This window comes from Tursiops truncatus, chromosome 14 (genome assembly GCF_011762595.2).
Source record: "Tursiops truncatus isolate mTurTru1 chromosome 14, mTurTru1.mat.Y, whole genome shotgun sequence".
Taxonomy (NCBI): Eukaryota; Metazoa; Chordata; class Mammalia; order Artiodactyla; family Delphinidae; genus Tursiops; species Tursiops truncatus.
The window spans coordinates 57,137,020-57,164,330 of record NC_047047.1 but is presented as its reverse complement, the minus strand read 5'-3'; the positions used below and the strand labels follow the sequence as shown (position 1 = coordinate 57,164,330).

Sequence of the window (27,311 nt, the reverse complement as noted above, 5' to 3'; positions counted from 1 at the left end):
GATTGAGAAACAAGGGAGGTGATCCTGTAGGTGCCTTCCCATCAGGGACTAAGTGGCTCATGATGTCAACTGTGCTCAAATACTAATCTCCCCTTTCAATGACTGAGTTTTTAAAAATTTCACTTTTTTAATTACATTTACTCAAATTCCACCAATTAGAGATTTATTGGCATCTATGAGAATATTTTTTAACAGCTGCCGGAGCGAAAAGATTAACATTTACTCACAGCTCTTTTAAAATTAATCTAATCAGATTGCATTTATCCAAACAGCTGGCCAAGGTGATTTACAAGGAAAGAAGGAAGTTTTGTTTCATTTTAATTTGACAGGAAGATAGATACTTTCGTGGGATTCAGAAGACTTTAGGGGAAAAATAGGCCTGTGTTAATTTATGCAATAAAAGCATGGATTGAGAGGGAAGGTAGGAAAAGATACTAGATAAAGCAGTGGATACTTGCCCATTTCAAAATATTGTGCATACAACCAGGAAAGGGAGGAAAAAATTTCTTTCTCCTTTCTACTTTTAATATTACCCGTTGTCTTAGAACCTAGAATTCAGATCAGTAAAATGTGTATTAAGGAATTATATCAGCTGCTGCAGGGCTACTTAGGCTCTCGTGGGCTGTCTAGAGACCTAATCACTATTTAAACCACTACGTAGAAGGCTCTTTATTGAAAAATGTCTTCTGGTTTCCAAATAACACACTTCCTGATATACTTTTTGATTCAGCCCATTTGACAGTTTGAGGTTGGATCAAATTTGGATGCGTGAAATTTATGTGTTCAAATTCCAAGCTGATTTCTCCCAATCATCTGTATACTTTTAGGCCATTTCTCCTTGAGGAGTTTTGTGTTTAGTTCATACAAATTCAACATTGAAAAAATAATTAGGGGAGTTTAGATTCTTATCAAATTTAATACATTCAAAAATGAAACATGATTTAAAAAATTATTTCACGTTTTGGGTCTTTACTACTCTGACTTGTCTCTATTAATGAGAGTAATCAAGAGATTCCTATCCCCTGCCCCTTCAACCCAGTTTAGGATGCATTGTCCTGCCTTCAGTTTCCAGAATTCTATTACAAATGCATGGACTAGTAAATCACATTTCTTATTTCCTTCAAGGTATTGCACAGCGATGTACAGCTATCAAGTACCACTTTTCTCAGCCGATACGCTTACGAAACATTCCTTTCAATTTGACCAAGACAATCCAGCAAGATGAATGGCACCTGCTTCGTGAGTATTTCTGGGAAAGGGTCAGAGAGGGTCAGAGAGGAAATGGTGTCTTTCTGAACAAAAAGCCTTCCCACCAGCCCTTTCAGATTTGGACTGAAAGATGCTGTGCTGATCCTGCGTGGGCCTCTGGGCCCCATCCGACTTGGTCAGAGACTCAGAGAGTCATTTCACTCTGCCATGGTCACAACTTGTTTGCAGATCAGATGCGTGAGAGTCAGGCGCGGGGCTTTGTGAGACAGTGCCGCGAGCGTGTCTGTCCTTGTGGCATCGGTACACAAGCCACCTCCTGAGAGCAGTCTTTACCAAACCATGTGGTACAAGGCCCTGATCTGGCGCTGATCTTAGTAAACCAAGGAGACTATACCTTGGGTGTGTTATTTTAGTTTTCTTTATCCAATACTCATTTTAGTTACTGTGTCTATCTCAGACCTTGGTACTTCTGCTAAAATATCTTTATAAGTATATGTTGTAATTTTCTCAGAAGGTGTCTGTTATCTCCACATCCCGATGGCAGGAACTATCTTTTTTACCATCAGGAAAATGTGAAACTGTAGAAAGGATTGTGCCGTGTGACACCAAAGAGGACTGATATTTACCTGAAAACTGTCGATTCATGTTGCCTAGGGATAGATAATTCAGAAAAGCAAAAAACTAGGCCTAATCCTTTTTCGTGTTTACCCTAATCAGAGGTTGACATTGTCAATCAACGCAAGGACTTCAGTGATCTTGTCTGGTGACCAAAGTCACTACAGGAAGCCAAGTAGAGTTTCATTTTGTAAAGTCAAGTCTCTCTACAGATCAAAGGGCTCTATTTTGAATCTCAAAGATGTAAATGGAAGCCCTTAAGATACTGCCCACAGCAGTGGTGTAATGTTATAAATATTATGATCGGCAAATTTAGGACTTGGAAAGTCATTGGCTAAAATGTGGCTTATTTCTGAGTAGTATCACTTCCTGAAAATTTTCTCTTGCTGGCTGATCTTAATGGTCATTTCTCAGCAGATCTTAGTTAGAGCCTTATCTAAGTCTTCTTACATCTTCATTCTTTATGAGTATGTTTGGAGTTCTTTGCCTTAATCATCTATGCAGAAAGCCACACAGGCACTGGTTTTCGGCGAGAAAAGATCATCACAGGGTCCTGAAAAAGAGCCTTATCTCTTTACTCTAAGAGTTTGTACCCTGTTACTGCCCAGCAAGACAGTACTGAGCATCCTCCTCTTAATTCTCTCTGAGGTTCTCATGGAAAGATGCTTTCAGCAGGCTCAGGCATGGCTTTTTCCAAGAAAGTCACACTTGGTGATCTGTACCATGTTTACCAGATAAGCTTAGCATATCCCGTACTAAGGCAAATCCCATGTGGATTATATCTGAACCTTGTGCCTTTTAACGGCCATAGAAAATAAAACTCGAACCACAGGGAGTTTAGGAGGTTGTGAGAAAATGGTGACTGAGCTATGATTACACTGGATGTCTCAAAACGACTTACACCTTAATATTAAACAGCCCCTTTAAATGATCAGTGCCCGTGACCCCTAGCTCTGTGATGGTCTACACTGCCCCTTCTAGGCTGCAATGCCCTGCTTCAGTTTAGATGCTCTGAGCTAGAAATGAAAAATCCCTTGAAAAGAAAGGGATGGACCATGTGTGACAAGGGCAAGACTGAAAGCTACCGTGATCCACCCTGTATACATCATCCTGAGTTGCCAGAGGCCACAGGAACACACAGTGAGGTGGTGGCTGCCTGGGCACCTTCGCAGAGCAGCCCACGCTCACACAGCGGGGTGTGCCTCTAGTCTTGGTTCCATGTGTGTGCAGGAGTGCATGGTCCACCTTGCCTAGACCTGTTCACTGGCTTCAGCGGCAGACTTATGTTTGGGATCTGTTGCTCTAAGAAGGATCAGAGAAATTTAGTTCATGATTTTTAAAATTAGCTTCATTCAAAAAAAAGAGGGAGAGAAATAGAAAGAAACAGCAAAATAGCAGGAGGGTGGGCAACTGGAGTGGAAGTGTACCCATACATCCAGCCAGTCCGTCTCTTGCTTTGGCCTAGAAGGTGGGCCAGGGCCTGGGTTCCTGGCCCAGTGATCACAGTCGTGTTTTTGTGATAGACCAAACTTCTTGTGTGTTCAGTGGGGCTTGGCCCATGGGAACAGCCTTTTCTTAACCTGGGTACTTGGGAGCTTGGGTTGTAGGGCCTATGTTTAAGGGAAGAGGGCCTTAATGAGTAGATGTCCTATATGTGCATGTTGGGCGCTATTTCAGTTACAGTTGCCTTCACTTTCTCAAATCCTTTTTGAAAATCAGCAGGAGGAAGTATAACTTAAAAATAAAGTAATTGGCATCCTTGGTGCGCTCTTTCCCCAAAGTCAGATTAATTACAGCCACTACAGTGGTGGTGACCTATGATTCTGTTGCTCTTTGGAGGATAATAAAGATCTTTTGCAAACCTTCCTCACTCTCAGTTTACTAAGTAACTTGTTACCTCTTACCCTTGTTTACCCTGGTGTCCGCTGGTCTATTTTCTACTTGATACGACTTCTCCATGGACTCAGGGAGGGTAGATGCTGACCCCTCGACTTGTTACACCCCATCTGTCCTCTTATGAAATACCTAGGAAGTTTATTTCCTAAATCGCCGTGGCCCTGAAGACCCTACACCTGTCCATGTAACGTATTAGTTTTCACAATGTATACGAAGCTCTTCGTTCTCGAATTTTCAATAACTCTCCTTCTTCTGCTTATTATTTTGAATGTTTGTGTTTTGAGATTAGATTTAAGAAGAATCACTGCTGGCTTCCTGGGCATGGCTGTGGCCGTCCTGCTCTGTGGCTGCATTGTGGCCATGGTCAGCTTCTTCTGGGAGGAAAGCCTGACCCAGCATGTGGCCGGACTCCTTTTCCTCATGACAGGTACGCGGAACACCTCTGACACCTCTCCCAGCAAAAGCAAAGGCCTCACTGCAGGCGGCTAGCTTCACTTTGTTATCTATCCATTAATTTTGTTTTCACTTGTGAGAAAAGCAACCAGAAGGTCATTTGGCTTTGGTGGGCAATACGGAATTTAAAGAAAACAACAGTGTTAAAAACGCAGCCCTGATTTCCCCATTGTGGCCCGTTACAAGGTTAGATGGAAATGTCTTGGGTTTAATCTTCATATGTGGCAGGTCTGATTTTTCTGTCCCATTCTTTCCTATTGTGCCCCTAACCCTGGCATGGACTCTTGGCAAACATGGGCCATTGCTTCTCAGGAGCCCTCCGGGAGAGGGTAATAGCTCAGCACAGCCCATGCCTCTGGGCTGAAGGTCAACTCAAAGTCTATTTCTTAGTGATGGAGTCATTGGTGTCATTTTTACATACAAAACATTCATTCATTTCACTCCACAGATACTTTGTGAGGACTTACTATGGACCGGGCACTTCTCTACATACTAAAGACACATAATGATTAAGGCAGACAAAATCCTTCTCCCTTTCTGTTGTGGGGAGACACAAACAATAATTTGTGATAGCGATAAAAGCTGTGAGGACGGTAAAGGAGGTGGTGTAGGGGACCCTCTTCCACATAGGGAGTGCGCTGCGGGCAGAGGAAGGAACGGTGCCAAGGCCTAAGGCAGGGATGGCTTGACGTATGTGTTTCGAGCCACAGAGAGACCAATGTGGCCGGAGGGCAGGGAAGGAGAGGACAGTATCCCATGAGGTGGAGAAGCAGGCAGGGGCTTGGATTTTAATCTAAGGGTGGTGGGAACCACCAGAAGGCTTTACGCCGAGGAGTGACTTGCCGTTAAATCAGGAGATTGGAAGGGGGTGTGTGGAGACACGACCATGGTCTTTTCGATTGTCGGGTGAAGAACATTTTTGTCTAAGAAGGAGTCAGCAGCTGAGTTGATGGCTGAAATTGACTGAAGGTGGCTGCGGGGAAGAAATCTTTCCTCCCGCTTTTTCCCAGAAAATTGTGTCTGTGATTAGTGAATGCCAAGTTAACAGTTTCACAAAGTACGCTGAGCATCAGGGGTAATAGCACTCTAGATGTATAGCCGTTTTGAATAAGCTTATTCCTGCTTCTCTGGAGTTCTGTTACTCAAGCGACCACAACTGGGGTTTCTAGCACTGCTTGCTGTCATGGTCACTCACTCAAGCCCGTGTTCCCTGGAGGCGGCAGCACCCCTTGGTGACTGGCACCATTTTTTCTGTCTTTCAGGGCTGACAGGTAGGTGGTGCTTTGCCTTCTGGTTGGTCAACCAGTCAGCTCCTGTAACCCAATTAACAGACAGACGTCCTTCCTTCTTTCTAAGTCCTGTCGGCGCCTTTCCGACCCCATGAGATGGCGCTGTAACCAGCAGTGACCTGCAATAACGGATGATCATTGTAAGCGTCCCGGCAGAGCATTAAAAAAAAAAAAGTCACCTGGCCTTTGAATAATTCTTAGCAGAAAAACAACTTAGGTTTTCCAGACTTGGGTGAATACACAGAGGCTGCAGGACTGTAGCCCAGGGAGGCTAAAATTCTAGTTTCTGAGGTTTTGGAGGAGGATTTGAACCTTCAAGACCAGCCATTGGGAGGGTGCCTGCCTACAGGATTCATTAAAATCCAAAGTGTAGGGACTTCCCTGGTGGTCCAGCGGTTAAGACTCCACGCTCCCAATGCAGGGGGTCCAGGTTCGATCTCTGGTCAGGGAACTAGATCCCGCATGCCGCAACTAAGAGCCTGCGTGTAGCAGCGAAGACCCAGCACAGCCAAATAAATAAATGAATAAATATTAAAAAAAAAAAATCCAGGGTGTAGAATGAACAGGTGAGGGTGTCAAAGAATCATAGAGGCCTGTGCTGTCCAGGGGATTTCTTTAAGCTTAATGGTCATGAAATATCTCCCCCCATTTTCTTCCCTTCCTTTATTAGTTGGGCCCCCATTTTTCTAACTCTTGTCCTCATATACATCAAAGAAGTATTCACGACCCCCCAGCCCTGGAAAGGCCCCACGTAGCATCCTCAGGAAAATGAAAGGAGCTGAGGGCCAGACAAAAGCCTCAGTAGGAGTAGTTTTTAAAGGACCCTTGTAATGTGGGTAATGCATGAATAATTTAGGATGCTCTTAGATATCAAACAATTGTTGGCATGAAAATAAATCACAGGACCATAAAGTCAGGCTCAGTGAGCGTTTCTTGGGAGGCAGAGGGGCTGGTTTGGTTTTAAATGAAAGGAGGATGGGAGTTCAGTCTTGCATTGGCTCAGAGGAGAGCTAGGAGCTGAGTTTCCAAAGCCAGCCCCACCTTCCCCTGCTCAGCCCTCATTCCTGAGCCATCTGTGTAACTCTGGGCCAGACTGGCTCGGGGCTCAGCAGGATTTATCATCAAAAGCCCCTGTGCAACTGTTAAAAACAAAACAAGCAGAACAATAGCCATAGTAGCAAAAACCCATTGCAACCCCAAAACACCCTAAACTTGAAGTTTGATGACCAGTCCGGAAGGGTGGACAGACCTACCACATAACACTGGCTTTTTTTTTTTTTTTTTTGCTTTTTTTTGGAATAAAGGGAAAACCCACTTATAGATCTCATTATCTGAAAAATTAGTTGTTAAAATATTTTCCTTATCCTGGACCAAATCTTGCCCAAGTCTTTGTCTCACTAAAGACAACACCAAAAGGGAGAGAAGTGGCTGTGGTTCTAAAAGGGTAGCTCAGGGCATCCTTGCGAAGGAAATGGTCTGTGTCTGGACTGTGATGGTGGCCACATAATCTGCCCACGTGGTGACATTCCGTGGAACTAAGTGCACACACACACAAGTGAGTGAGTGCATGTAAAAGTGGTGCAATCGGAATAAGGTGGATGGATTGTATCATCGTAAGTTTCCTGGTTGTGCTATTATACTAGAGTTGTGCAAGACGTTACTATTCGGGGAGATTGGGTGAAGGGTATACAGGATCTCACCGTGTTATCTCTTTCAACTGCATGTGAATCTACAATTATTTCAAAATAAAAATTTAAAAGAAAAAAACAACAACAGAAAAAAAGGAAAGAAAAAATGTTTGCCACCATCATCACATGGAAGGTATTGAATATTTTGTTTTCTGGGCTTCCATTTATCATCATACCGTAAGCGTTCCCGGTGGCCTTATATTGTTCTGTGTTCGGTTTGTAATAGCTTTTAATAGCTGCATGTTCTTCCATGGAGTAGATTTGCCACGTTATGTTCCCTTACTGTGGGATTTAGGGAGGTTTGTTTCATTTTTGCTACTACAAATAATCCCTTTCCTTTGTAAACACCAAGATAACTATGTTAATCCATTGCATGAGATAAATTAGCTGTAGGACCTTCCCACGTAGCAGCAGGAGATGAGAGCAAATAGGGTTAAAAGAATTGATTTTAATGAAGCAGAAGTGTCCTCAGCAGTCTTAGTCGGCATCACCCCACAGATTTTTGATGCTAAACTTAGCCTCTTCTAAGGCGCTGGCATCTTCATTCTCTACCTGAATTTATTAGCCAAACCTTCAATGAAGATCATCAGTGATGTGACAGTTTGAGATGTTAAAATGGAAACTTGGAAACAATCTCTCTCCTTAGGCCTTATTGCCTACTGACAGCTCTTGATTACCCACACGTGGAGCAGCAGGGCTGCTGACTGTCACTTCCCATCCCTAATTCCCTGGGGCCTCTCAAGGGGTCCTCCAGCAGGGCCAGGGGCACAGAGCCTCAAATGTAGCCTTTTGACCTCATGTCCTCTGAAGTTACACACACACCGTCACGGAGGCATATCCAGAGATAAGGGAATAAGACTTATGATCCAACAGTGAGGGGCTGCCCTTTACCAGACCACACTGCCTCCTGCGCTGCGAGTGAGCATTTCCATCAGCTTTAAATGAGGCATTCTATTAGATTGCTGTTGTGCTAGTATGATGATTATCATTTGTTAGGAATATAAATATTTTAAAAGGTTAATTTATTCAATGCAAGTATTTTTAAATACAATTTTTATGTCTCTGTAGTAGGGTTTTAATTACCCTTTAATATACTGGGAGTCTTAAAAATTGGATAAAGCTTGATCCTCCCTTGATGGGGGCCTCCATTCCCCTTCATAGGCTGTGCTCTGAGTGGCCACTGCCTACGAGGCAGGGCCTTCGGGTCAGTAGAGAAAGAAGAGACAGCCCAGGCTGCCCCAGCAAAGCTCAGGGACCGGTAACACCCACGCTAGGCCACCCATTGTTTTGCTTCAATACATTCAAATTAAAACAAAGACTCCTCTGTAGGTGTATTGAATTCTCTAGGGTATCCACTGATTATGATCTAAAACTACAGGTCCTTAATGCTGTATCTGAAGCCCTTGGGACCAGGTGCATTTTGGAATTCAGGATTTTTTTTTTTTTTTTTTTTTTTTGTTTATTTATTTTTGGCTGCCTTGGGTCTTTGTTGTTGAGCGCGGGCTTTCTCTAGTTGTGTTGAGCGGGGGCTACTCTTTGTTGTGGTGTGCGGGCTTCTCATTGCGGTGGCTTCTCTTGTTGCAGAGCATGGGCCCTAGGCGCATGGGCTCAGTAGTTGTGGCTCACGGGCTCTAGAGCGCAGGCTCAGTAGTTGTGGCGCACAGGCCTAGTTGTTCCGTGGGTCTTCCCGGACCAGGGCTTGAACCTCGGTTCCCTGCACTGGCAGGTGGACCCTTGACCACGGCACCACCAGGGAAGTCCCTGGAATTCAGGATTTTTAAGTTTTATTTTAGAAAGGTAATATAGCGCATGTATTCTATATTATCTAACACCCTGAGCAGGGTCTGAAATCAAGTATACATTAACATTTCTGCAGCCAAACACATGGATATTCACACTAGGTGGGATCAGTAAGGACTCTAAATAGCCTATGTCACGTCAGGCCAGATTTGCCGGTCGGTGAGATTGCTGCAATCTTTGGGAAAAAGATCAGATGCTTTTCAGATTTAGTTAATTGCAGATTGTGGGTCTTGTATTTGATTTTTTTAAAAAGTGTTTTCTGTCTCTATTAGTCCTGCCCAGTCATTTAGTTAAGGCAACTTAGCAATGGCTTTTTGAGCAATCTGTGTGAAAATTAGCTTGAGGCGGTTTTTTTCTGGAATTGCAAAGAGGCCAGAATGATGGGCAGGCCGTCTTTTGAAGGAGTGAAAAAAAAAAAAAAATCAATGTTTATGTCTGTGGGTGTTGCAGCTATGTTTATCAAGCAGGCTAACCAGGGTGAAGCAACTTCCACTCCTTTCCGCCTTTCAAGCACATCAAAAGAGGATGGTCAAAAGAGTGGGCCGTTACCCTAACTACACCATACCAGCTGGCCATAGGCACCATGAAGTTTAGGGAAGGAAATTAGGTTGATGATCTGGGATGGCAGCATACATTTATTTCTCTTCTGATCCAAAAATATCCTTTCCGGTCTTGTAATTCTGTGATATCACTGTATCTTCTAATGAGGAACTTTGGCGGAACACCTTTTAATATTTTATAAGAAAAGTCGCCGCGTACAGTGCTCTTCAGAACAAGTAGTTACTCACCCTTTTGAAGATGCTACCAGCTGTAGCCAGGACTGAGTTTGGGACTTATAAACCCCTCTCCCCTGGCGCCACCAGCTGGGCTGAAGAGTATCAGTGGTGGTAGCCCAAGGGAACTCCTGGCTGGTCAGGGGAGAAGGGAAAGGGAAGGAAATGTCTAAGAGAAGAAGGGAGGAGAGGTGACCTCTCTCCTCGTGGCTTTTCAGGAATGACCATTAGATTTTGAACTTTTGAAATGCAAGGCTGGTACCTTATCTTTCCATGCCCTCATCCCATATCTTGCATTAACTAGATTGCTACTGACAAGAAAGCAACATTATCGGAAATAACTTGCCATCTAGGTAAATCCTACAGGAGGTGATTTAGGATGAACTGATTCTTAGGTGTGTAGAACTCACTGTATTGCAGAACTCAGTTTTCTTAGGCAGGTTTTGCACACTCCGTGTCCTCAGTGCTATTAGGCTCCATGTGGAACTTACAGGAAGTCCAGGGGTCTCTACTCCTTTTCCCTGACATGCATGCTGGAAAGTGAGTGGAAAGAACACTTGGGGTTCCTGATCACATCAGCGTCAAAGCAATGATGGCTGTGACCATCAAGAACTTATTCAACTTAACTACCTCTAACATAATCAGAACTGGGTCTGGAACATAGTAGATGCTTATAAATAATTCTTGAATAACTGATTAAATAACACTTAAAATAGTAAAATCTTGCTTAGGCCTGTAAAAGGGATGGAAATATACTTCATACATTGACCATACACACAAACTCTCTCTCTCTCTCTCTCTCTCTCTCACACACACACACACACACACACACACACACACACACACACACGCACGCGCGCGCGCACGCACGCACGCACAATGTTATCGGCTGAATTGTGTGCCCGCTCTGCAGCCCTGCCATTCATATGTTGAAGTTCTAGCCCCCGAGAACCTCAGAATGTGACTGTATTTGGAGACAGGGTCTTTAAAGAGGTGATTAAACTAACTAAATAAGGTCATTAGGGTAGGGCCATAATCCAGTACGATTGGTGTCCTCATAAAGAAGAGGAAACTTGGGCACAGATAGTTACAGAGGGAAGACTGAAGGCACAGGGAGAAGACCAGCATCTTTAAGCTAAAGAGGGAGGCCTTGGAAGAGACCAGCCCTGCTGGGACCTTGATCTCAGAGTTTTAGTCTCCAGAATTGTGATAAAGTAAATTTCTGTTGTTTCAGCCATCCAGTCTGCTGCTACTTTGTTAAGGCAGCCCGAGCAAACTAATACACATGAGGACTGTAAGACATGCATATGGAACTAAAATAGAATTCCGCAGGATCAAAACTGACCTATGACTACTAATCTAGCTACATCAAAGATGTCTTCATCCTTTAAACACTTTTCCTTAGTGTCTTCAAAGTTAGAAGGGTTTTTCTTTCCCCTTATTAAGATATCTTGAATGGGTTAGGCCTCTTTTACAAAAGCTAGTTGCCTACATTGGAAACACTGCTTTGTCTCCTCTCGCTACATTTCTCTGTAATAATCAAACAGTCCTGCCCATCCCACAGATAACAGCTGTGGCAGCTATGCGTTTGCAAACTTCCTTAGATATGTGAGGGTCCAGAAAGGGGAAATTCTTAGATACGCTCTTTGGTTCATCTTTGCTTTTCTCTCACTCAGAACTACTTCAGGGGCATCTTGGAGGGAGAAAAAATATCCTTGGAGAGCAGTCTCTGGGGACATTTGTGGGAAGGGGAGGGGCAGACATCAGGCATATTTATGGGCTCACGTAACCTCCTCCACCCCTCCATCTCAGCTGAGTGAGTAAAGGCAGAAGGAAATAAAGCAGGTTTTCCTCAAGGTTTGGCGATGCCCTAATCCTAAAATAACTTAAGTGGCACAGAGATGTATATAATATTTCAAGATAAAATAAATACAAATAAGGGATACAAAGAAGACAAAGGAGCAATCAGGTTTGTAGGGCAAGATGAATCCAAGGGTGAGATTAGTAGCCAAAAAGCATGCCATGAAGTCCCCAGTTTTTGCCCCTGGGGGGCCACTAATTTAGCTTTAGGGGAGTTTCAGCTCTCTGGCAACTCGGTCAAAAAAAGACATTCTATTAGTGACATCATTCACAGTGTCCATGAGGTAAGCACAAACTAAGTGCCCTGGGAAAGCACAACTACTCATCCTGAGGTTAAATCCTCAGGTTAGGTTTTTCTTATCTTTTTCTATTCAGCATGAACTGGTGTTGTTATGCTAAAATTCATTTCACCAAAAGCAATTTTATGGAGTTGGCAGGGGAGAGGTGCTAATAAAATCAATGTTTAGTATAAAACCAGAGAGTATGTGCAGAAAGAAAAATCCATGACATTCAAGTTTTTATTTAGCTGCATAATACCGAGTACTAGATTTACTAGGAAATTTTGGGAAATGTCCTCGCTCAATGCCATATTACGGAATAACAGAGTCACAGAAATTTGCCACTGCAAGGGACTTGAGGAACCAAATCCCCCATTTTTTTTCCCCCTAGATGAAGCTCAGAGAGATTAGGTAATTTCAAGGTCACACAGTGATTAGATGTAGAGCTGGGGACCAGAATACATATTCCCTGCATCCCAGCCCAATGCATTTGGACACGAAAGTATGCTTAAGAGTCCTAGTTTGAATTCAAGCTTTCAGAGGTCATTAAAACGATGTTACTTGTAAACAGCTTCACTTTCAGGTATTCAGCTGTGTGCAGACAGTTAAATGCAGAAGAGTTGTTTTTCCTGTGAACAGGTTATTCTGTTATTCTGTTTTACCTCTTGATACTCCAGAGATCACATTTTTCTAACTGCCTTACTACCAGCATTCATTAGAAGGACCTTGTTATATATAAACACCGTCTTTGTTTTGGCCAGTGGAAGCATTCATGTAGATGTAAGAACATTTGCTGTTCACAAGGTTTGAAAAAAGCAGAGTATTCTGTTTTTGACCGTGCCATTCCTTCATGAAAGAATTATTTCCATCATGATCGTCCTTTGGAGAACTCAAAAAATGATGTGTTTACCATAACAATTTGGAGCAAGAAAACAAGATTTTATCCTTTTTAGAAAAACAGAATCACTTTAGAGTCTAAAAGTAGAATTAGGCAAAGAGTAGGAGAGATCAAATCACCTCAGATCAAGTGTCCTTTTAATTTAAAACATTTCTAAATGCACACTTGGAAAAGGATTCAGGCAATGTGTTCTTATGTGATTTGAGTGCAGGCAGAATTCTAGCACTTAAAAATGACGTTAAGGAAAAAAAATGACATTAAGGTGATCCTTATTTCCTCCCAGTTGCTGCCTGCTCTGAGTTTGTTTTTCTGCTAGTGTTTCTGATCCCCAAAGCTCTATTAAAAAGGGGTGTGGAGATCTGTTACTTTTAGCCCTCTCCTTTCGGTTCCCAATTCTGTGTCTCTGTTTCCTATGGAGATGCTGTATAGGTCCCTAAGGCTACCAAAGCAATTTGTCAGCAAATGGTTGTAACCTCCATTGTACACAGGGATAAACCAAAGTATGAAAAAGACATGTGTAGAACTCGGAACCGAATGGAACATTCTGATACTTGACTGGGTGCCAGTTTTTGTATTGATTACCCACCTTCAGCTCAGCAACTGCCTCACTGTGATCCCATGCCCCCCCCCCCCCACAAAAGGAGCAGCCTTGGGGGTCCACTGTGATGAAATAGAAGCATCTACATCCTTGAGTAGTAAAAATCCTGTGTTTTGGGCTTTTGAAGCATTTTTTATCAGAATGCTGATTTTAGTGTTCTGAAAGGACAATTATATATAACGTGTTGGTATAAAAAAGTAAAATTTGGGGTCTGTTCATTTTCCTTAGGCTACCTAAATTACCTGCTTTCTGAGTGGTTGAATTATAGATCCCCTATATATGATGTCAGCTATTTTACGACAGTTCCAACATCCTGGATTTAATTTATATTATTTAAAATCTTTTTATCCATTCATTATAAAAAAAAGTGATTTTTGAGGCCCTAGAATGTGCCAGGCTCTGTGCCTTAAAAAAAACTTGTAAAAATTCATTTAAGATATTATCAGGCAACATGATAAATACTAATGATAATGGTAATTGAAAAAGAAAGACTTGGTATGATGATTGCAACTATCTAAAACTGTGTCAACTCAGGTGTAGAACAAAGGGAAATGAAAATGGTTTGTATTAGGTTTGCGTGATTATTTTTTTCCTTAAAAATAATTAAAATTTCTACTACGTTGTTTTTAAGAATAAAAAAAATTCATGTATACATACCCATTTAATTGAGATAATTCTGAATAATTCAAGTTATCAGCATTTTCCCATCTTTTTCACTCCTATATCTCCAGAACCTAGCATACAGTCTGGCACATAAAGGTTTTGCCAATGTTTGTTGAATGAAGTAACTCAACTGAAAGAATTGTCCATCCTTTATCCGTTTGGATTCATCATCTCATCTGTTGATCTGATGTTCACGAAGGCCTGTCTGGCATTTGCCTTGTAGCAGGCAAAACCGTAACCCATCACCCTGCTCTCTTTGTATTATTTATAGGAATATTTTGCACCATTTCCCTCTGCACTTACGCCGCCAGCATCTCCTATGATCTGAACCGGGTCCCGAAGCTCATTTATAGCCTGCCTGATGATGTGGAACATGGCTACAGCTGGTCTATCTTTTGTGCCTGGTGCAGTTTAGGCTTTATTGTGGCAGCTGGAGGTCTCTGCATCGCTTACCCATTTATTAGCCGGACCAAGATTGCACATCTAAAGTCTGGCAGGGACTCCACGGTATGACTGTCCATACTCAAGTCCACTGCTTGGTGGCCCGTCCACAGCGCGGACGAACCTTGAAGGGGACGGAGCAGAGCCTGAGTCAGGATCCCAAGCACAAAATCGGTCTTGTACATTCCAGCCTGTTGCCTGCCAGCCCCTTCTGGATGACTGATGTCAAATCATGCAGAACCTCCATCCTTTCTAAGGACAAGACTACTGTGGATTCAAGTGCTTTAATGACTATTTATGCTTTGACGGCGAGGAGTAGGGAGCAGAGCCGTGGAACATTTCTGGGTTCAGAAAAAGAGGAAACCGCAATGGAAAAATTTGTATGATTGCCATTTATTTCAGAGAGTTTGTACATAACAATTACCCGAGAGTCATTTCTATTTGCAAAAGGATTCATGACAAAGCGAGTATAATTTTCTTGTCATTGTACCATGCTTGTTAAATTTAATGCAGCACCTTCAGAACTTGTCCTAGTGGTGTCTTGTTGTGTCAGCACCAAACATTTGTGCATTATTTGTGGATGTTTTTTGTCACAGGGAGATTCTTCTGTTGCCTTATTTATTTTTAATTGAAGTCTCTTCTCCATCTTTGTACTGGAATCAAAATCATAAGAGAAACAGATCAACCCTGGAAGAGCTAACCTGTAATGCTATGCAGTATTGTGGGAAGTCATATCTGTCGTTCGACCTGTCTCTTTACGTTAACTGGATTTCTGCATTAAATGACTGCCCCCTTGTTAATCTGGGTGTGTTTTCCTGTCTTTCAGCCGTGGCAGTAGGTCTCCCTAGCCATTCGGACAGGTGAGAACTCTTTGTTTTTAAGAGACTTGCTTCATCTCAATTAGGTTGGTCATTTTTATTTATCATTTGTAGCAATCACACACATGCTCTTGACAATCGAGATCATTTTCCAAGCTTCTTTTAAAACCTGACCATAGTATTTTGAGTTTTCTTCTCTCCCTCTTCGTCTGTGTTTACCATCTGCCTGGTATTTAGCCACTGATAAGGATTCAGTCTCTGGCCGTATCCTTGGACCTCCTACCCCAGTGGGTTTCAGCCTTGGCTGCACATCCGATCACCTGGTTAATCATCTTCACCTGTGCCTGAACTGGGCCCCACCCCAGACCAATTGACTTAGAATGTCTGCAGCTGGGCCTGGGCTTGAGTATTTTTCAAAAAAAAAATCTCATAATTCTGATATTCATTTGGGATTTAGAGCCACTGTACTGGGCCAGAGCTACAGTTATCTCCTTGATAGCTAATATTTACTTAGCACTTACTGTGTGCCAGTAACTGGGCTCTGTTTTTTCCAGGTATAATTGCATTTAATCCTCTCAAAAGCTCTATGAGGTAGTGTTGGGCTGCACCCTGCAGGCCTGCAAGCCTTGTGGATGCCCGGCCTCAAGACCAAAGAAAGAGCCCAGAGACAGCGACAGAGACATCAATTGTTTACTGGATAGGGGATCTTACACATCTGAAGCAAAAGGTCCTGGAGGGACACCCCACCATAGATGGCAGGCAGGACGTGGCAGCACTCTGCTACCTGGGGGAGAAGGAGGAATTCCCCCATTTATAGGGGGAATTGATGTCAGGTTGGCTCATCAGTTACCAAGGAAACCAGCAGCCCCTCAGGTTAAGACTATCACGAGGGCATTTGTTTCACTTTAATAAACTAGCAGGTGGAGCCCTTCTGGCCTAAGGGTCAGGAGGCGAGCACATTCCTGTGAGAAGGGTGTAGGTGAAGCAGGGACTGGTTGAGTTGAGCAGAGAATGTACAAAGAGCAAGAGAAGAACCATCTGGGGCGGCCTGACCGTACAGGTAGGTAACTCTTCTTCCATTTTACTGATAATGAAGCTGAAGGGCAGACTCAGAACATTTGCTTCATTTTTTTCGACGCGTGGGTGTAGGACAAAATTAAAACCCTTCCATGGTATTTCTTTATCTTTAAATGGAAGGGTGGGCACTAGCTAACTTCTACGCTTTTCCTTTTAACTCCATCATTATCCTGTATTGTACGCACGAGAAAGATGGTCTGTAAAAGAGGGAAGGTGCTACACCAGAAGTATAACAGTGCTTCAGACTTTAATCTAATAAAAAATGTTTTTTTCCGGGTTTCCCTGGTGGCGCAGTGGTTGAGAGTCCGCCTACCGATGCCGGGGACACGGGTTCGTGCTCTGGTCCAGGAGGATCCCACACGCCGCGGAGCGGCTGGGCCCGTGAGCCATGGCCGCTGAGCCTGTGCGTTCGGAGCCTGTGCTCCGCAGCGGGAGAGGCCACAACAGTGAGAAGCCCGCGTACCGCAAAAAACAAAAGCAAAAAAAATAAATGCTTTTTTCCCCTTCATTATAAAACCTGATTTGGTACTTGTAAAAGGATAATGATAATCTACCTACCCCCACCCAAAAATCAAGCCTGGTTTCCAAGTGACGGTGTCCACATATTGTTACGTAAGCCTTTTGGAAGAGGTTAGGTGATCCCGGTGACCACACAAGCTCTCACCAAGGCCTGTGGCTGTATTCCCTGGCAATCTCTCCGGCCTGTTTAATAAACCCATCCCTCTGGATGAGATCAGAGACATAGAGAAAGGAGCAATTATTTTCATTTATTACTTTCATTTATTACTTACTTTTCAAAGCAGGAGAGCTGTTTCTTTGAAGTTTTCTTTAAAGATTCCCCATAGAAGATGTCAAGACTCTTGAGCATTTATATTCCAACCACCAAAGCAGCGTCTGAGTGAGTGACTTTTGAAGTTTCTGAGAAGCTTCCCAGGGGTTTGAGGTGTGAGTGGAAGAGAGCCTCGGAATGACAGAAGGTTGAAGGGTTCACACACCAGAAAGATTTGCCCAGAAGCCAGGGGAGTTCACTTCGGATTCAAGTGTGTGTTGGCGAGAACAGAGCTTCCCTGCCTTTCAGCCAAAGTGAGCTCAGAGCAAGCTTCCTTGCTTTCTATTTACATTTCACAGAGTGTAAATGTTGCCAGTCTTGCATTTGGTTCCCAGTCCTTAGGCTTCTCTTAGGGGTGTTTTCTTAATTGGCTTGCAAATGAGGAGTAATTGAAATGGCTGCACAGTACTGCATGAGCAGAAGAATTCGTTGAGATAATTTGTTTGTTCTTCCTATGTTTTCTCTGTCCCAATTCTAGTTGCATGCCTATAGCCAGGCTGTGTTTTTTTTGTTGTTGTTGTTGTTTTTTGCCTTGGGCATTTTTTGCAGGGCAGAAGGCAGAGGTAGCTGATCTCCTTGAAGTGAGGATGCATTGGGCCCTGAAGGGAGGATAGGCCAGAGGGCTGACTTTGTAGGCTAGAAGTACTTAAGGGCATCCTGGAGACTGGAAAGAAAAAGGATGGCAGTTCTGTGATTAGCTGGGTCCATGCATTTCTTGAGGTTATCAGGACCTCGGCAAGGATGGCTATATGGGGTGTCCAGAGATACTGGAGCCCTTGGTACAGTGGCTCTCATGACCCAACCATGGTTTCAGAGCAGCAGAATCAATGGGCTGGGAAGGACCAAGCCTTGGAATAATGGGCTTCTCAGTGGCAGCCAGTCTGACCCTTGGAAGGTCCAGGGACATTGGTACAGCTGTGTGTGTGTCTGCAGTAATGAATGAGGGCTAATTCCCTCTAAACCCACAAGAAACGACTGAATAGAAAGTAACTGGATTTACAGGACACCTGAGTTTATAGACTAAGACTCATGTCCATCTGCCATATATAGACAACATTTACCAAAAAAGAGCTCTACCCAAATCCTTGATGAGACAACCATAGGCCCCATAGGCCCCGCCTCTTACCAATGTCACTTTTGGTTTATTTGCAATGTTAGAACATTGCTGCCCACTCCAAGGGAACCCTACCCCCTCCTTCTTTACAGCACCATGGACCCTTGAGAATCAAGGGTCCAGGATGTAGGAAACTTCCCCAGAATGTAATTTCTCCATAAAAGTCCTTGTATCTGTCAACAAATATTTATTGAATTCCTACTGTGTGCCAAGTGGTATTCTAGGCACTTGGGAAACATCCATGAAGCAAAACAGACCGAGGTTCTTGCCCCTGTGAAGCTTATTCTAGTAAAATTCAGTACAAGTAAAAAAGTCAAGTCACCCTTTCAAGCCCCACATGGTTTCATAAATCCCAGATTAAAGTAGTTGAACCCAGTTATTAAAATAAGTTTCTTTTGACTTATGTTTTCATTGGCTGTATATTTCACTTCATATCATTTTATTTGAATCTATCCTCAGTAACATAAAAAGTACATTATTAACTTTTTTTGTGGTGGTGGGGGATGAGTTTGCCTCTCGAAGATTTCCCAGTTGAAACTGAAATCTGAGAACACAAAGGTGTACTGCACAAGTACGCCTCAGTCACCCGAGCAAGGGAACCTGGTTCCTAAGGTTATCTGAGCTAAGAATGAAGAGGGACCTGGGATCCTGGAGACTCAGGCCACAAGGTCAAGGTAACCTACCCAGTGGAGGCCAGTGCGTATGGGGTGCTAACGCCGCCAGGTCTTTCTCAGGCTGTTTCCTCTGAGCTGGGACACCTGCTCTTACTCTTCCTGGCTCCTGCTGACTTTTCCTTGTGTCTCAGCTTCAACACAACACTCCTAGAAGCCAGGCTTGAGCACACTCCCCTGCTTTAACCCCTTTCCTGCCCAATTGCACTCTGCATGCTAATCACCTGCTCACCCCTAACTGGATCATAGACTCTTCTTGCAAGGTGTAAACTGTGTCTTGGTTGAGTTTTGTCTCCAGGGTTTAGTCCTGGAACCCAACAGGTGCTCATAAACCTTTGTGGAAGAAATGCGTGAATTCAGAGTCACAGAGACAAACTATCCGCTGCCCTGGACAGAACTGACTCCCTTACCACCAATTTTAGGGAACCCATGAGAAAATGAACGGTAGCGTAACAGGCTAAATGGAATGAGAATCTAGCTTGGCAAGCAAGGAGGTCTCATTAGAATAATTAAAGGGACTATTAACACACACTAACACAGATATAACTTGAAAAGTGTTATGAACTAAGTACTGTGGAACGTTTATTTGATGGCTCAAACAGTATTATGTTAGTAACCTCAATATTGTTCTACAATTTAAAGCTCTTCCATTTATGCGCCGATATGTCTCAAATCTCTAATTGGAATTCTGAAAGGAGTGCTTCAGAAAGGATTTCTTTGAAAGCAAATAGCTTTACTGACCAAGAACCCTTTTATTTTATTTTATTTTAAAAAATTAATTTATGTTTTAATTTTTGGCTGCATTGGGTCTTCGTTGCTACGCGTGGGCTTTAGTTGCAGTGAGCAGGGGCTGCTCTTCGTTTAGGCGCGTGGGCTTCTCTTGTTGCAGAGCACCAGCTCTAGGAATGTGGGCTTCAGTAGCTGTGGTGCACGGGCTCAGTAGTTGTGGCTTGCGGGCTCTAGAGCGCAGACTCAGTAGTTGTGGCGCACGGTCTTAGTTGCTCCGCGGCATGTGGGATCTTCCCGGACCAGGGATCGAACCCGTGTCCCCTGCATTAGCAGGCGGATTCTTAACCACTGCGCCACCGGGAAAGTCCTAACCCTTTGAAATTGCATTATTTGAATTTCCCCAGGCCCTGTCCTTTGACTGGAAGTTCTCCTTGCTGTAGGACAACCACAAATGCTTGAAGACACTCAGGGCACCCCACTGCATACTGGGAACATGGCTATCCAACATACTTCCTCTTTATATACAACCTATATTTTGCCATGCTTCAAAGCAAGATTTCTAATTGTTCTAAAACCTCATAGAACATGTCTTCTTATAACAACCTTAAGAGGAAAAAAAATTGGTTGGCTAAAAAGTAAGATACCTTTCTGTCTTTATTTCCTATTTTTTTCTCTTGTCAGCATGTACTGTAAATATTGCCTGCTATGTGTAAGTCCTTGGGCTACACATGGACTTTTGTCAGGGCCTCTCTGCAGACAGGAATGCAGTGGCAAGAGCCAGGGGGGCAGTGGTGTAGGCGAGATTTCCAAGATAGCCAGAGCCTTGCTGGCCACCATAAGGACACTGGGTTTTATTCTGGCAATAGAAAGCAATGAGAGTCTTTAAAGGACAACAGTGGGATCTGATTTCCACTTTAACGATGTCAGTGTTGTCGCTGGATGGAGAATGGATTAGAAGAAGGCAAGACTGGAGGTGGAGAAGCCCGTTGAGGAGGGGGTTGTTGCTGGAGTTCAGGAGACGCGATGGTGGCCACGACTACGGCGAGGAAGATAGAAGTGGGCGGATAGATTTTAGAGATGGAATTGATGAGGTGTGCTGGTAAAGTGGATGGAGAGGGGAAAGAAGGGATATTATCAAGCATGACAACTAAGTAATTTTGAGAGTTAGGTTATTTACTAAGGAAATTATGGTTCTTGTATCAAAAAGGGGACACCATAATTTGAAAAAAGAAAAAACCACAAAGTTTTATGGCAAATCCAGTGTCACCTAGGATGGCACCTAGGTTAGGATAAATCCTTAACTGAGTGGAGCCCAGGATTGAAAAGCCATAGTTGAGAATATGGTCCAATGACCCCAACACGCCTTTTCTCTAACTGATCCAATGGCCAGACTCTTCCTCTTTGGTTTCTAGTTGTTCTCCAGAAGCTGCCTATACCAGGGTTGGCAAATAGGATTCAGTTTGAGTGTGAACTTGATCAATTAGTGGTGATTGGGAAGATTTCAGTCCAGCCACAGAGGAAAGGATATAGTGATTGTGAGTGAATGGTAAGGCAGATGTCACGCCCTGGCCACCCCCAGCTTACATCCTACCTCAGAGACTATTGCCCTGCTTTCGTTAAGTTTCCATCATGTCTTAGGGCTGGCATTACTGACACTCGCAAAATGCGCAGACCACTGCCCCGTCATCTGCTCATTCTGGATGGCCAAAACTCAGGTGATGCCATCACCTTGAGCGTGGGTTGGTGAGGATGGGTGAGCTGTACCGTCAGGCTCTTTAGGAAACGTTCTAAATCTACACAGGACCATAGAGGCAAATTCCTTCAATAGCTGCACAGATGTGGCGTGACATCCTCTGGGGATTCTGGGAAATGCATGGAAGCACTGCTGGATCGGGGGTTCATGAAGGCTCCACTAGATCCTGGCAAGAAGGGCCTGGGACCCCGCTGACGGTGCCCTCAGAACACAGTAAGTCCCTCACAATCTCAGACAGATGTCACGCTCAGCATGTTTAGTTCTTGAATTATAAAACACCATTTATTTTTATCCTCATGGCTTTGCCTGTCAATCAAGTTGACTGTGATGAGCACTTCAATACTTGCTTTAGGGATTTGGCCACGCCAGAACTGAAATTCACCCAGCTGTGGCATCAGTGGGCTTCAAACTCATTCCCCACACGTGAAACACGTCACAGCTCATCACACCGATTGAAGCTGTGAAGCATAGGAGGACAAAAGGGACCCAGACACCTGCATAAATTGTTGAGGTTTTCTCATCTCTCCCTAAGCCCTGGTTTCCATTTGTTAGTTCTGGACACTCTCAGGTGCTCAAAAAACCACTTCCCACTTTCAAAGCACTTGATTCTAAGAGGCTGGTGCTAGAGTCCCGTTCCTATCAATTCCTAGGTCTCCTTCAGTCTTGTAAATGTTAGATATAAATGAGAAGTGGAAAAGAAAGCTCTGATTCTCAAGTCCTCTCCAGTTCTGTCTCTCGACATTGATGAGAGGCTGAAGGGATGGACTGTTTCCTCAGGGACTGTCCCAGGCCATGTTCCTTACAAACCTTATCTTGGTTTTCTAGCCTCTGCTTTATAGATGGAGAAACTAAGGCTCCTAGAGGTTAAACCACCTTCCCTACGGTACCAAGTAGCCGAGCCAAGGTCTGGATTCTGGCCTGCTCACGCCAAAGTCATTTCTCTTTCCACTTTTCCACATGACATCCACATCACCTACACGAAACGCAGCACAAACACCTAAAGTGTACTTTGAACCACATCTGAGCTTAGTTTTCAAAATTTTATACATCTACATAGGTTCACCGGCCCCCACGTTTTTCATGGTTCCCCTTGGAAATTATTGCTCTGCAGTTTTTAATCAAGCTGCTGCATTTCTATTTTTTTTTTTTTTTTTTTTTTTGTGGTACGCGGGCCTCTCACTGCTGTGGCCTCTCCCGTTGCAGAGCACAGGCTCCCGACGCGCAGTCTCAGCAGCCGTGGCTCACGGGCCCAGCCGCTCCGCGGCATGTGGGATCTTCCCGGACCAGGGCACGAACCCGTGTACCCTGCATCGGCAGGCGGACTCTCAAGCACTGCGCCACCAGGGAAGGCCTCAGGCTGCTGCATTTCTAAACTGGAGCACACACTGCCCTTTGTAATTCTGTAAAGAATGTCAGACTTTTCATAAGCATGGAAACTCTCCTTACATGAGTGACCTTCAGCAGACCCTGTCCCCTGCAGTAGCCTAAAGGTATGACAGCAATTTTAATTACCTTCTTGGCACTCCCCGACAGAACATTTTGAGAACTTCCCATGTCAGAGTGGCTCAAAGATTAATATTTAAGTGGGCAGGTCCTCCTTCCTTTGTCCTGGGAAAGCATTCCTGATGGCTTTTTAAAAATTATTAAATAGGGCTTCCCTGGTGGCGCAGTGGTTGAGAGTCCGCCTGCCGATGCAGGGGACACGGGTTCGTGCCCCGGTCCGGGAGGATCCCAGATGCCGCGGAGCGGCTGGGCCTGTGAGCCATGGCTGCTGAGCCTGCGCGTCCAGAGCCTGTGCTCCGCAACGGGAGAGGCCACAGCGGTGAGAGGCCCGCATAATGCAAAAAAAAAAAAAAAAAATTAAATAAAAGCAACTACTACAAAAGGAGGCTATATGGTTAGAGATAGGAACTCAGAGACTCTTGAATCTTAGTCCTTGTTTTGTGACTGTCCTGATGTGTGGTCCTGAAAGCCAGTCATCTCTACAGAACTTCTGGACACTTCCATGAGCTGATGTGATTTCCAGGGATGTTTTCAATAACCACACTTTTGAGAAGCCCACGAAATACTTTGAATACCTCTATAAACTTTTACTTATCCAAGTTGAATGAGAACTGATTTTGAAAACAGGGCATGGAAATTACACAGACAATAAAGTCATCTGATGTTGAGTCAAATAAGGATATCCTCCAAGTTTTTTATTATGAATCAAGGAGAGTACTTCATTTTATATTTTCTCTTGGAGAGGTTGGTCACTGTATGGTGACTTCAAAACCAAACCAAAAACCAAAGCAAACCTCAAGACAGCCTTGGGAGGTCAATGGAGGCTCTGAGTGTCATCCTGTTGACAACAGAGGAAACTGAGACTCTGAGTATTAACCCAAGGTCTCTCAGCCAGTCTCTGGTGAGGTGTCTAATCTTCCCCAGCAGATGAGCTAATGAGGTTTTGAGGTCGCCAAAGTAGGTATCTGTATTCCTGCAAACATGTCGAGGTGGCATCAGCCTCTGCTTTATATGTTTCTGCTGTGAATACAGTAAATCGCTATCATGCCAACATGTTTCTCAGATAAAGTGGACTCGGGAATGGAAACTGAACCAAGTGTGAAAGGTAATCTGGGGGAGATAACACAAGTGATTAATGCAGTATTGATTTGAAGGATGAGCCAGTTCTTAAACAAAGAATTTTCCAAATCAAGTAACAGCTTAAAGAGTGTTCACAGGAGTGGGAAAGGGATTTCAAGAGAACTGAAGTGAAGGAGAGGGAAGAATGTGGGATGGGCTGAGGGGCTGAGAGGGTGCAGGGCGGGACAAGTGGACGCCCTCTTCTCACAACCTTGTCAGAACAAACAAACAGAACAACACATCAGATGCCTCGGGGAGCCAGAGGAGTGAAGAATGTCATGGGTTAAGGTGAAATTTAGTACAATTTCGTTATTTCTAAAAGCAGTCAGCCTGCGGGGCTGTGATACGCCTACATAACCAAGAAGGGTAGCACAGAAAATGTCAGGCTTTTACCTAGTAACGACTGAGCAGCTTGTTCTGTGCTGCAGGATTCCATACATTGGAACGTCACAAAGGAAGAATGGGGGAAAAAATTTCCCTGCAGGGAATAACAGTTGAACACATTTCCTTTTTGGAGGGCATGGATTTGGTTAGAGTGAGGGGGAACTTGCTCTAGCATCCGGGGCCTTTCTGGCTCTGTTCGTCTGGTTGGCAGATGACTATGGAAGGGAATCTTCACGTGGGCCTTCATTTACCAAATCTTTACTGAGTGCCTAGTACGTGTCGGAGACTGACTTCAGTACAGGGGATAAACTGTGAGCAAATCAAAGAGGCCACTGCCTTTACGGAGTGGCCACTGTCATGGCTGAGAGACAGCCAACAGGCAAGCATGTCAGCCACATGAAGAGACATGGAGGAGTGGCTAGGAGACTAGGCGTGAAGGGTGCCGTGGTGGCTGGCTTAGGTTGGGAGGCCAGGGAGGGCCATGCTCATAAGCGGGCATTTGAGCAGAGAGCCTGAGCAGTGTAGGCGTACGGGGAAATGTCCAGGGAGAGGGCCAGCAAGTCCAAAGGCCTGAAATGGGACAGAGCTTTGCAACATTCCAGCGTCAGCAAGGAGCCAGATGAAAGGGGGTGTGCTAGAGATGAAGTTAGAGGGGTGCCAGGGGCCAGGTCAAGACTTTGGGTTTTATTCTGAGGAAAATGGAAAAACACTGGAGGGTTTTGCGCAAGAGAGTGATATCATCTGACTTACATAAAAACTTTACATAAAAACAAAACCAAAAAACCTCTGGCCCAGTGAATCATGTTAGTACCCAGAGGCCAGGACTGGGCATTTGGGGACGCCTGGCAGAATATGTGGTTAATGTGTGCACTCTTCCAAGGTGCCCAACCGCAAATAGCGTAGACGTATCAAGGGCAGGAGCCACAGAAGGGCAGCTAGAAGGATGGCCACTCAGTGGTAGGAAAAATGTGTAAGAGGAGGGGGATGGGCAGGGGGTGGACCCATTGTAATTGCTCTCATTTGTTACACAGTTGAGAAGGCAGTTACTTGCTGAAGGAACTTGATGAAAACTGACAATATTAAATGATTGTGGCATTCAGGTGGCAAAATGACACTTCAAATTCTTGATTTTCTTGAACATGTTAAATTCATAGGATGTAACTAAAAGACGAAGCTAACCACACCTAGGCATGTTTTCAGTTGTTTCGTTTGTTTGTTTGTTTTTTTGCGGTACGCAGGCCTCTCACTGTTGTGGCCTCTCCTGTTGCGGAGCACAGGCTCCGGATGCGCAGGCTCAGCGGCCGTGGCTCACGGGCCCAGCCGCTCCGCTGCATGCGGGATCCTCCCGGACCAGGGCACGAACCCGTGTCCCCTGCATCGGCAGGCGGACTCTCAACCACTGCGCCACCAGGGAAGCCCTCAGTTGTTTTTTGTTTTAAACTCCCCACAAATCAATTCTTCTTCACTCTCAAATACTTTCCTGGACTCTGTTCATCTTTCTCTCTTTGTCGAGCTTTTTCAGAGAGTGCTTTCATCCCTCTGTTTCCAGAGGTCGAGGATAACCCTATCTGTCATACACTGGGACCTCTGGCTATCACTCTCCTGCTCCCTGCCTGCCTCTTCATCTGGAGAGCTGTCACAGCAGCATTTCAGGCAGGGCTGCTTTACCATCGAGCATCCCCAGAGCCTGACATGCAGCAAGTTCCCAGAGATGCTTGGCAGTCGAATGAATGAAGGAGCAAACGAATGAGCGAAAGAATAAGAGAATTGAAAAGGCTATAAACACTCTGAAAATACGTAGTGTTTGTATAACATGCATGAAAATACTCAAGATTTATTACCAAGATTTTTCAGTGAAGATCTTGCATCTCACCTAATATTTGCCCCAAAGCTTTCTTGCGTAGCTCCTTGCACAATCATATTTACCTAATATCCAAGTGAGTGTTTCCTCTTGAAAAATCAATATATTTTGAATCCCTGATGACGCTTAGTTTTCCAGGTCATGTAGAGAGTAGGTGTCTCCCCTGACAGCTGTCCGTCTCTCGCATGGCTTTCTGGGTGTCCCTTTGGTTCACTGTCCTCAGATCCACAGGCGTCTATTTGTCATCTTCTAATAGGAGCGAGTTTAATTTAGTCCAAGAAATATTAACTGTTCTTGGTGGCCACACCCTGTGCCAAAGGGGAATAAGTCCTGTGGAATACTCCAACTAGAAGATATCCTCAAACTGTGGAAAATTCTCAAAGAGCTTTATCTCTTGTGCATTTGATATTAAAGCTATTTAGGCAGACACTGAAACCATGATTTAATTCTGCCAAGTACGCCAAGGTAATTAGAAGCACCGCCTTTAATATGTCTACCACTGTCATTCAAGTCCACGAAGAAACACATTTTCTACCTGCCATTTGCGGCACCTTGGTTACACACACAAAGATGTCCACCTTCACACATTTTTTTTCTCCTAAAGATTCAATTAAGGCTTAGGCACAGAATGAAAAAGACTGTATCGTTCAACATCTTTGAGAGGCCCAAACATTAAAAGCAATTTTGGGTGGGAGGTGGCAAAGAATATTAAACAGACCTGGAAAATTCGGCAAAAGGATAAATGCAAAACAGATGTGAACATCCTACTGAGAATGAGATGGGCAGTGCCTGGAGGACAGGAGTGGGCTTTAGTAACCCAGGTGTGTGGGGCAGGGTCTCCAGCTGCAATCGACAGAATAGGCTCTAGGTAGTTTAGCAGAAAAGGAGTTCATTGAAAAAATATATTAAGGTGTTCAAGAGGGCAGGAAATTAGTCTAGGTGGCTACTCAACCAGGAACACCAACCAACTGACATGACAGGGCTGTTGTCAC

The 27,311-nt window shown here is 44.1% G+C and overlaps 1 protein-coding gene across 7 annotated transcripts in view; it reads left to right on the top strand.

Moving 5' to 3' along the window:
* TMEM178A (transmembrane protein 178A) overlaps window positions 1-15,357 on the top strand; it is a 249,199-nt gene extending 233,842 nt beyond the window's left edge. For 2 of the 7 annotated variants that reach the window (XR_012325735.1, XR_012325727.1), the window contains 2 exons: window positions 1,126-1,239; window positions 4,010-4,033. Coding sequence is in view for 4 of the 7 variants with exons in the window: in XM_019942769.3 (XP_019798328.1) it covers window positions 1,126-1,239; window positions 4,010-4,147; window positions 14,292-14,533 (494 nt within the window). In the remaining 3 variants the exon portion in view is untranslated. Of the gene's footprint in view, window positions 1-1,125; window positions 1,240-4,009; window positions 4,148-5,435; window positions 5,657-14,291 lie in introns of those variants that run through there. The other 5 variants (XM_019942769.3, XM_073791432.1, XM_073791430.1 and 2 more) reach the window with 5 other exon arrangements.
* Window positions 15,358-27,311: the final 11,954 nt, after the last annotated feature.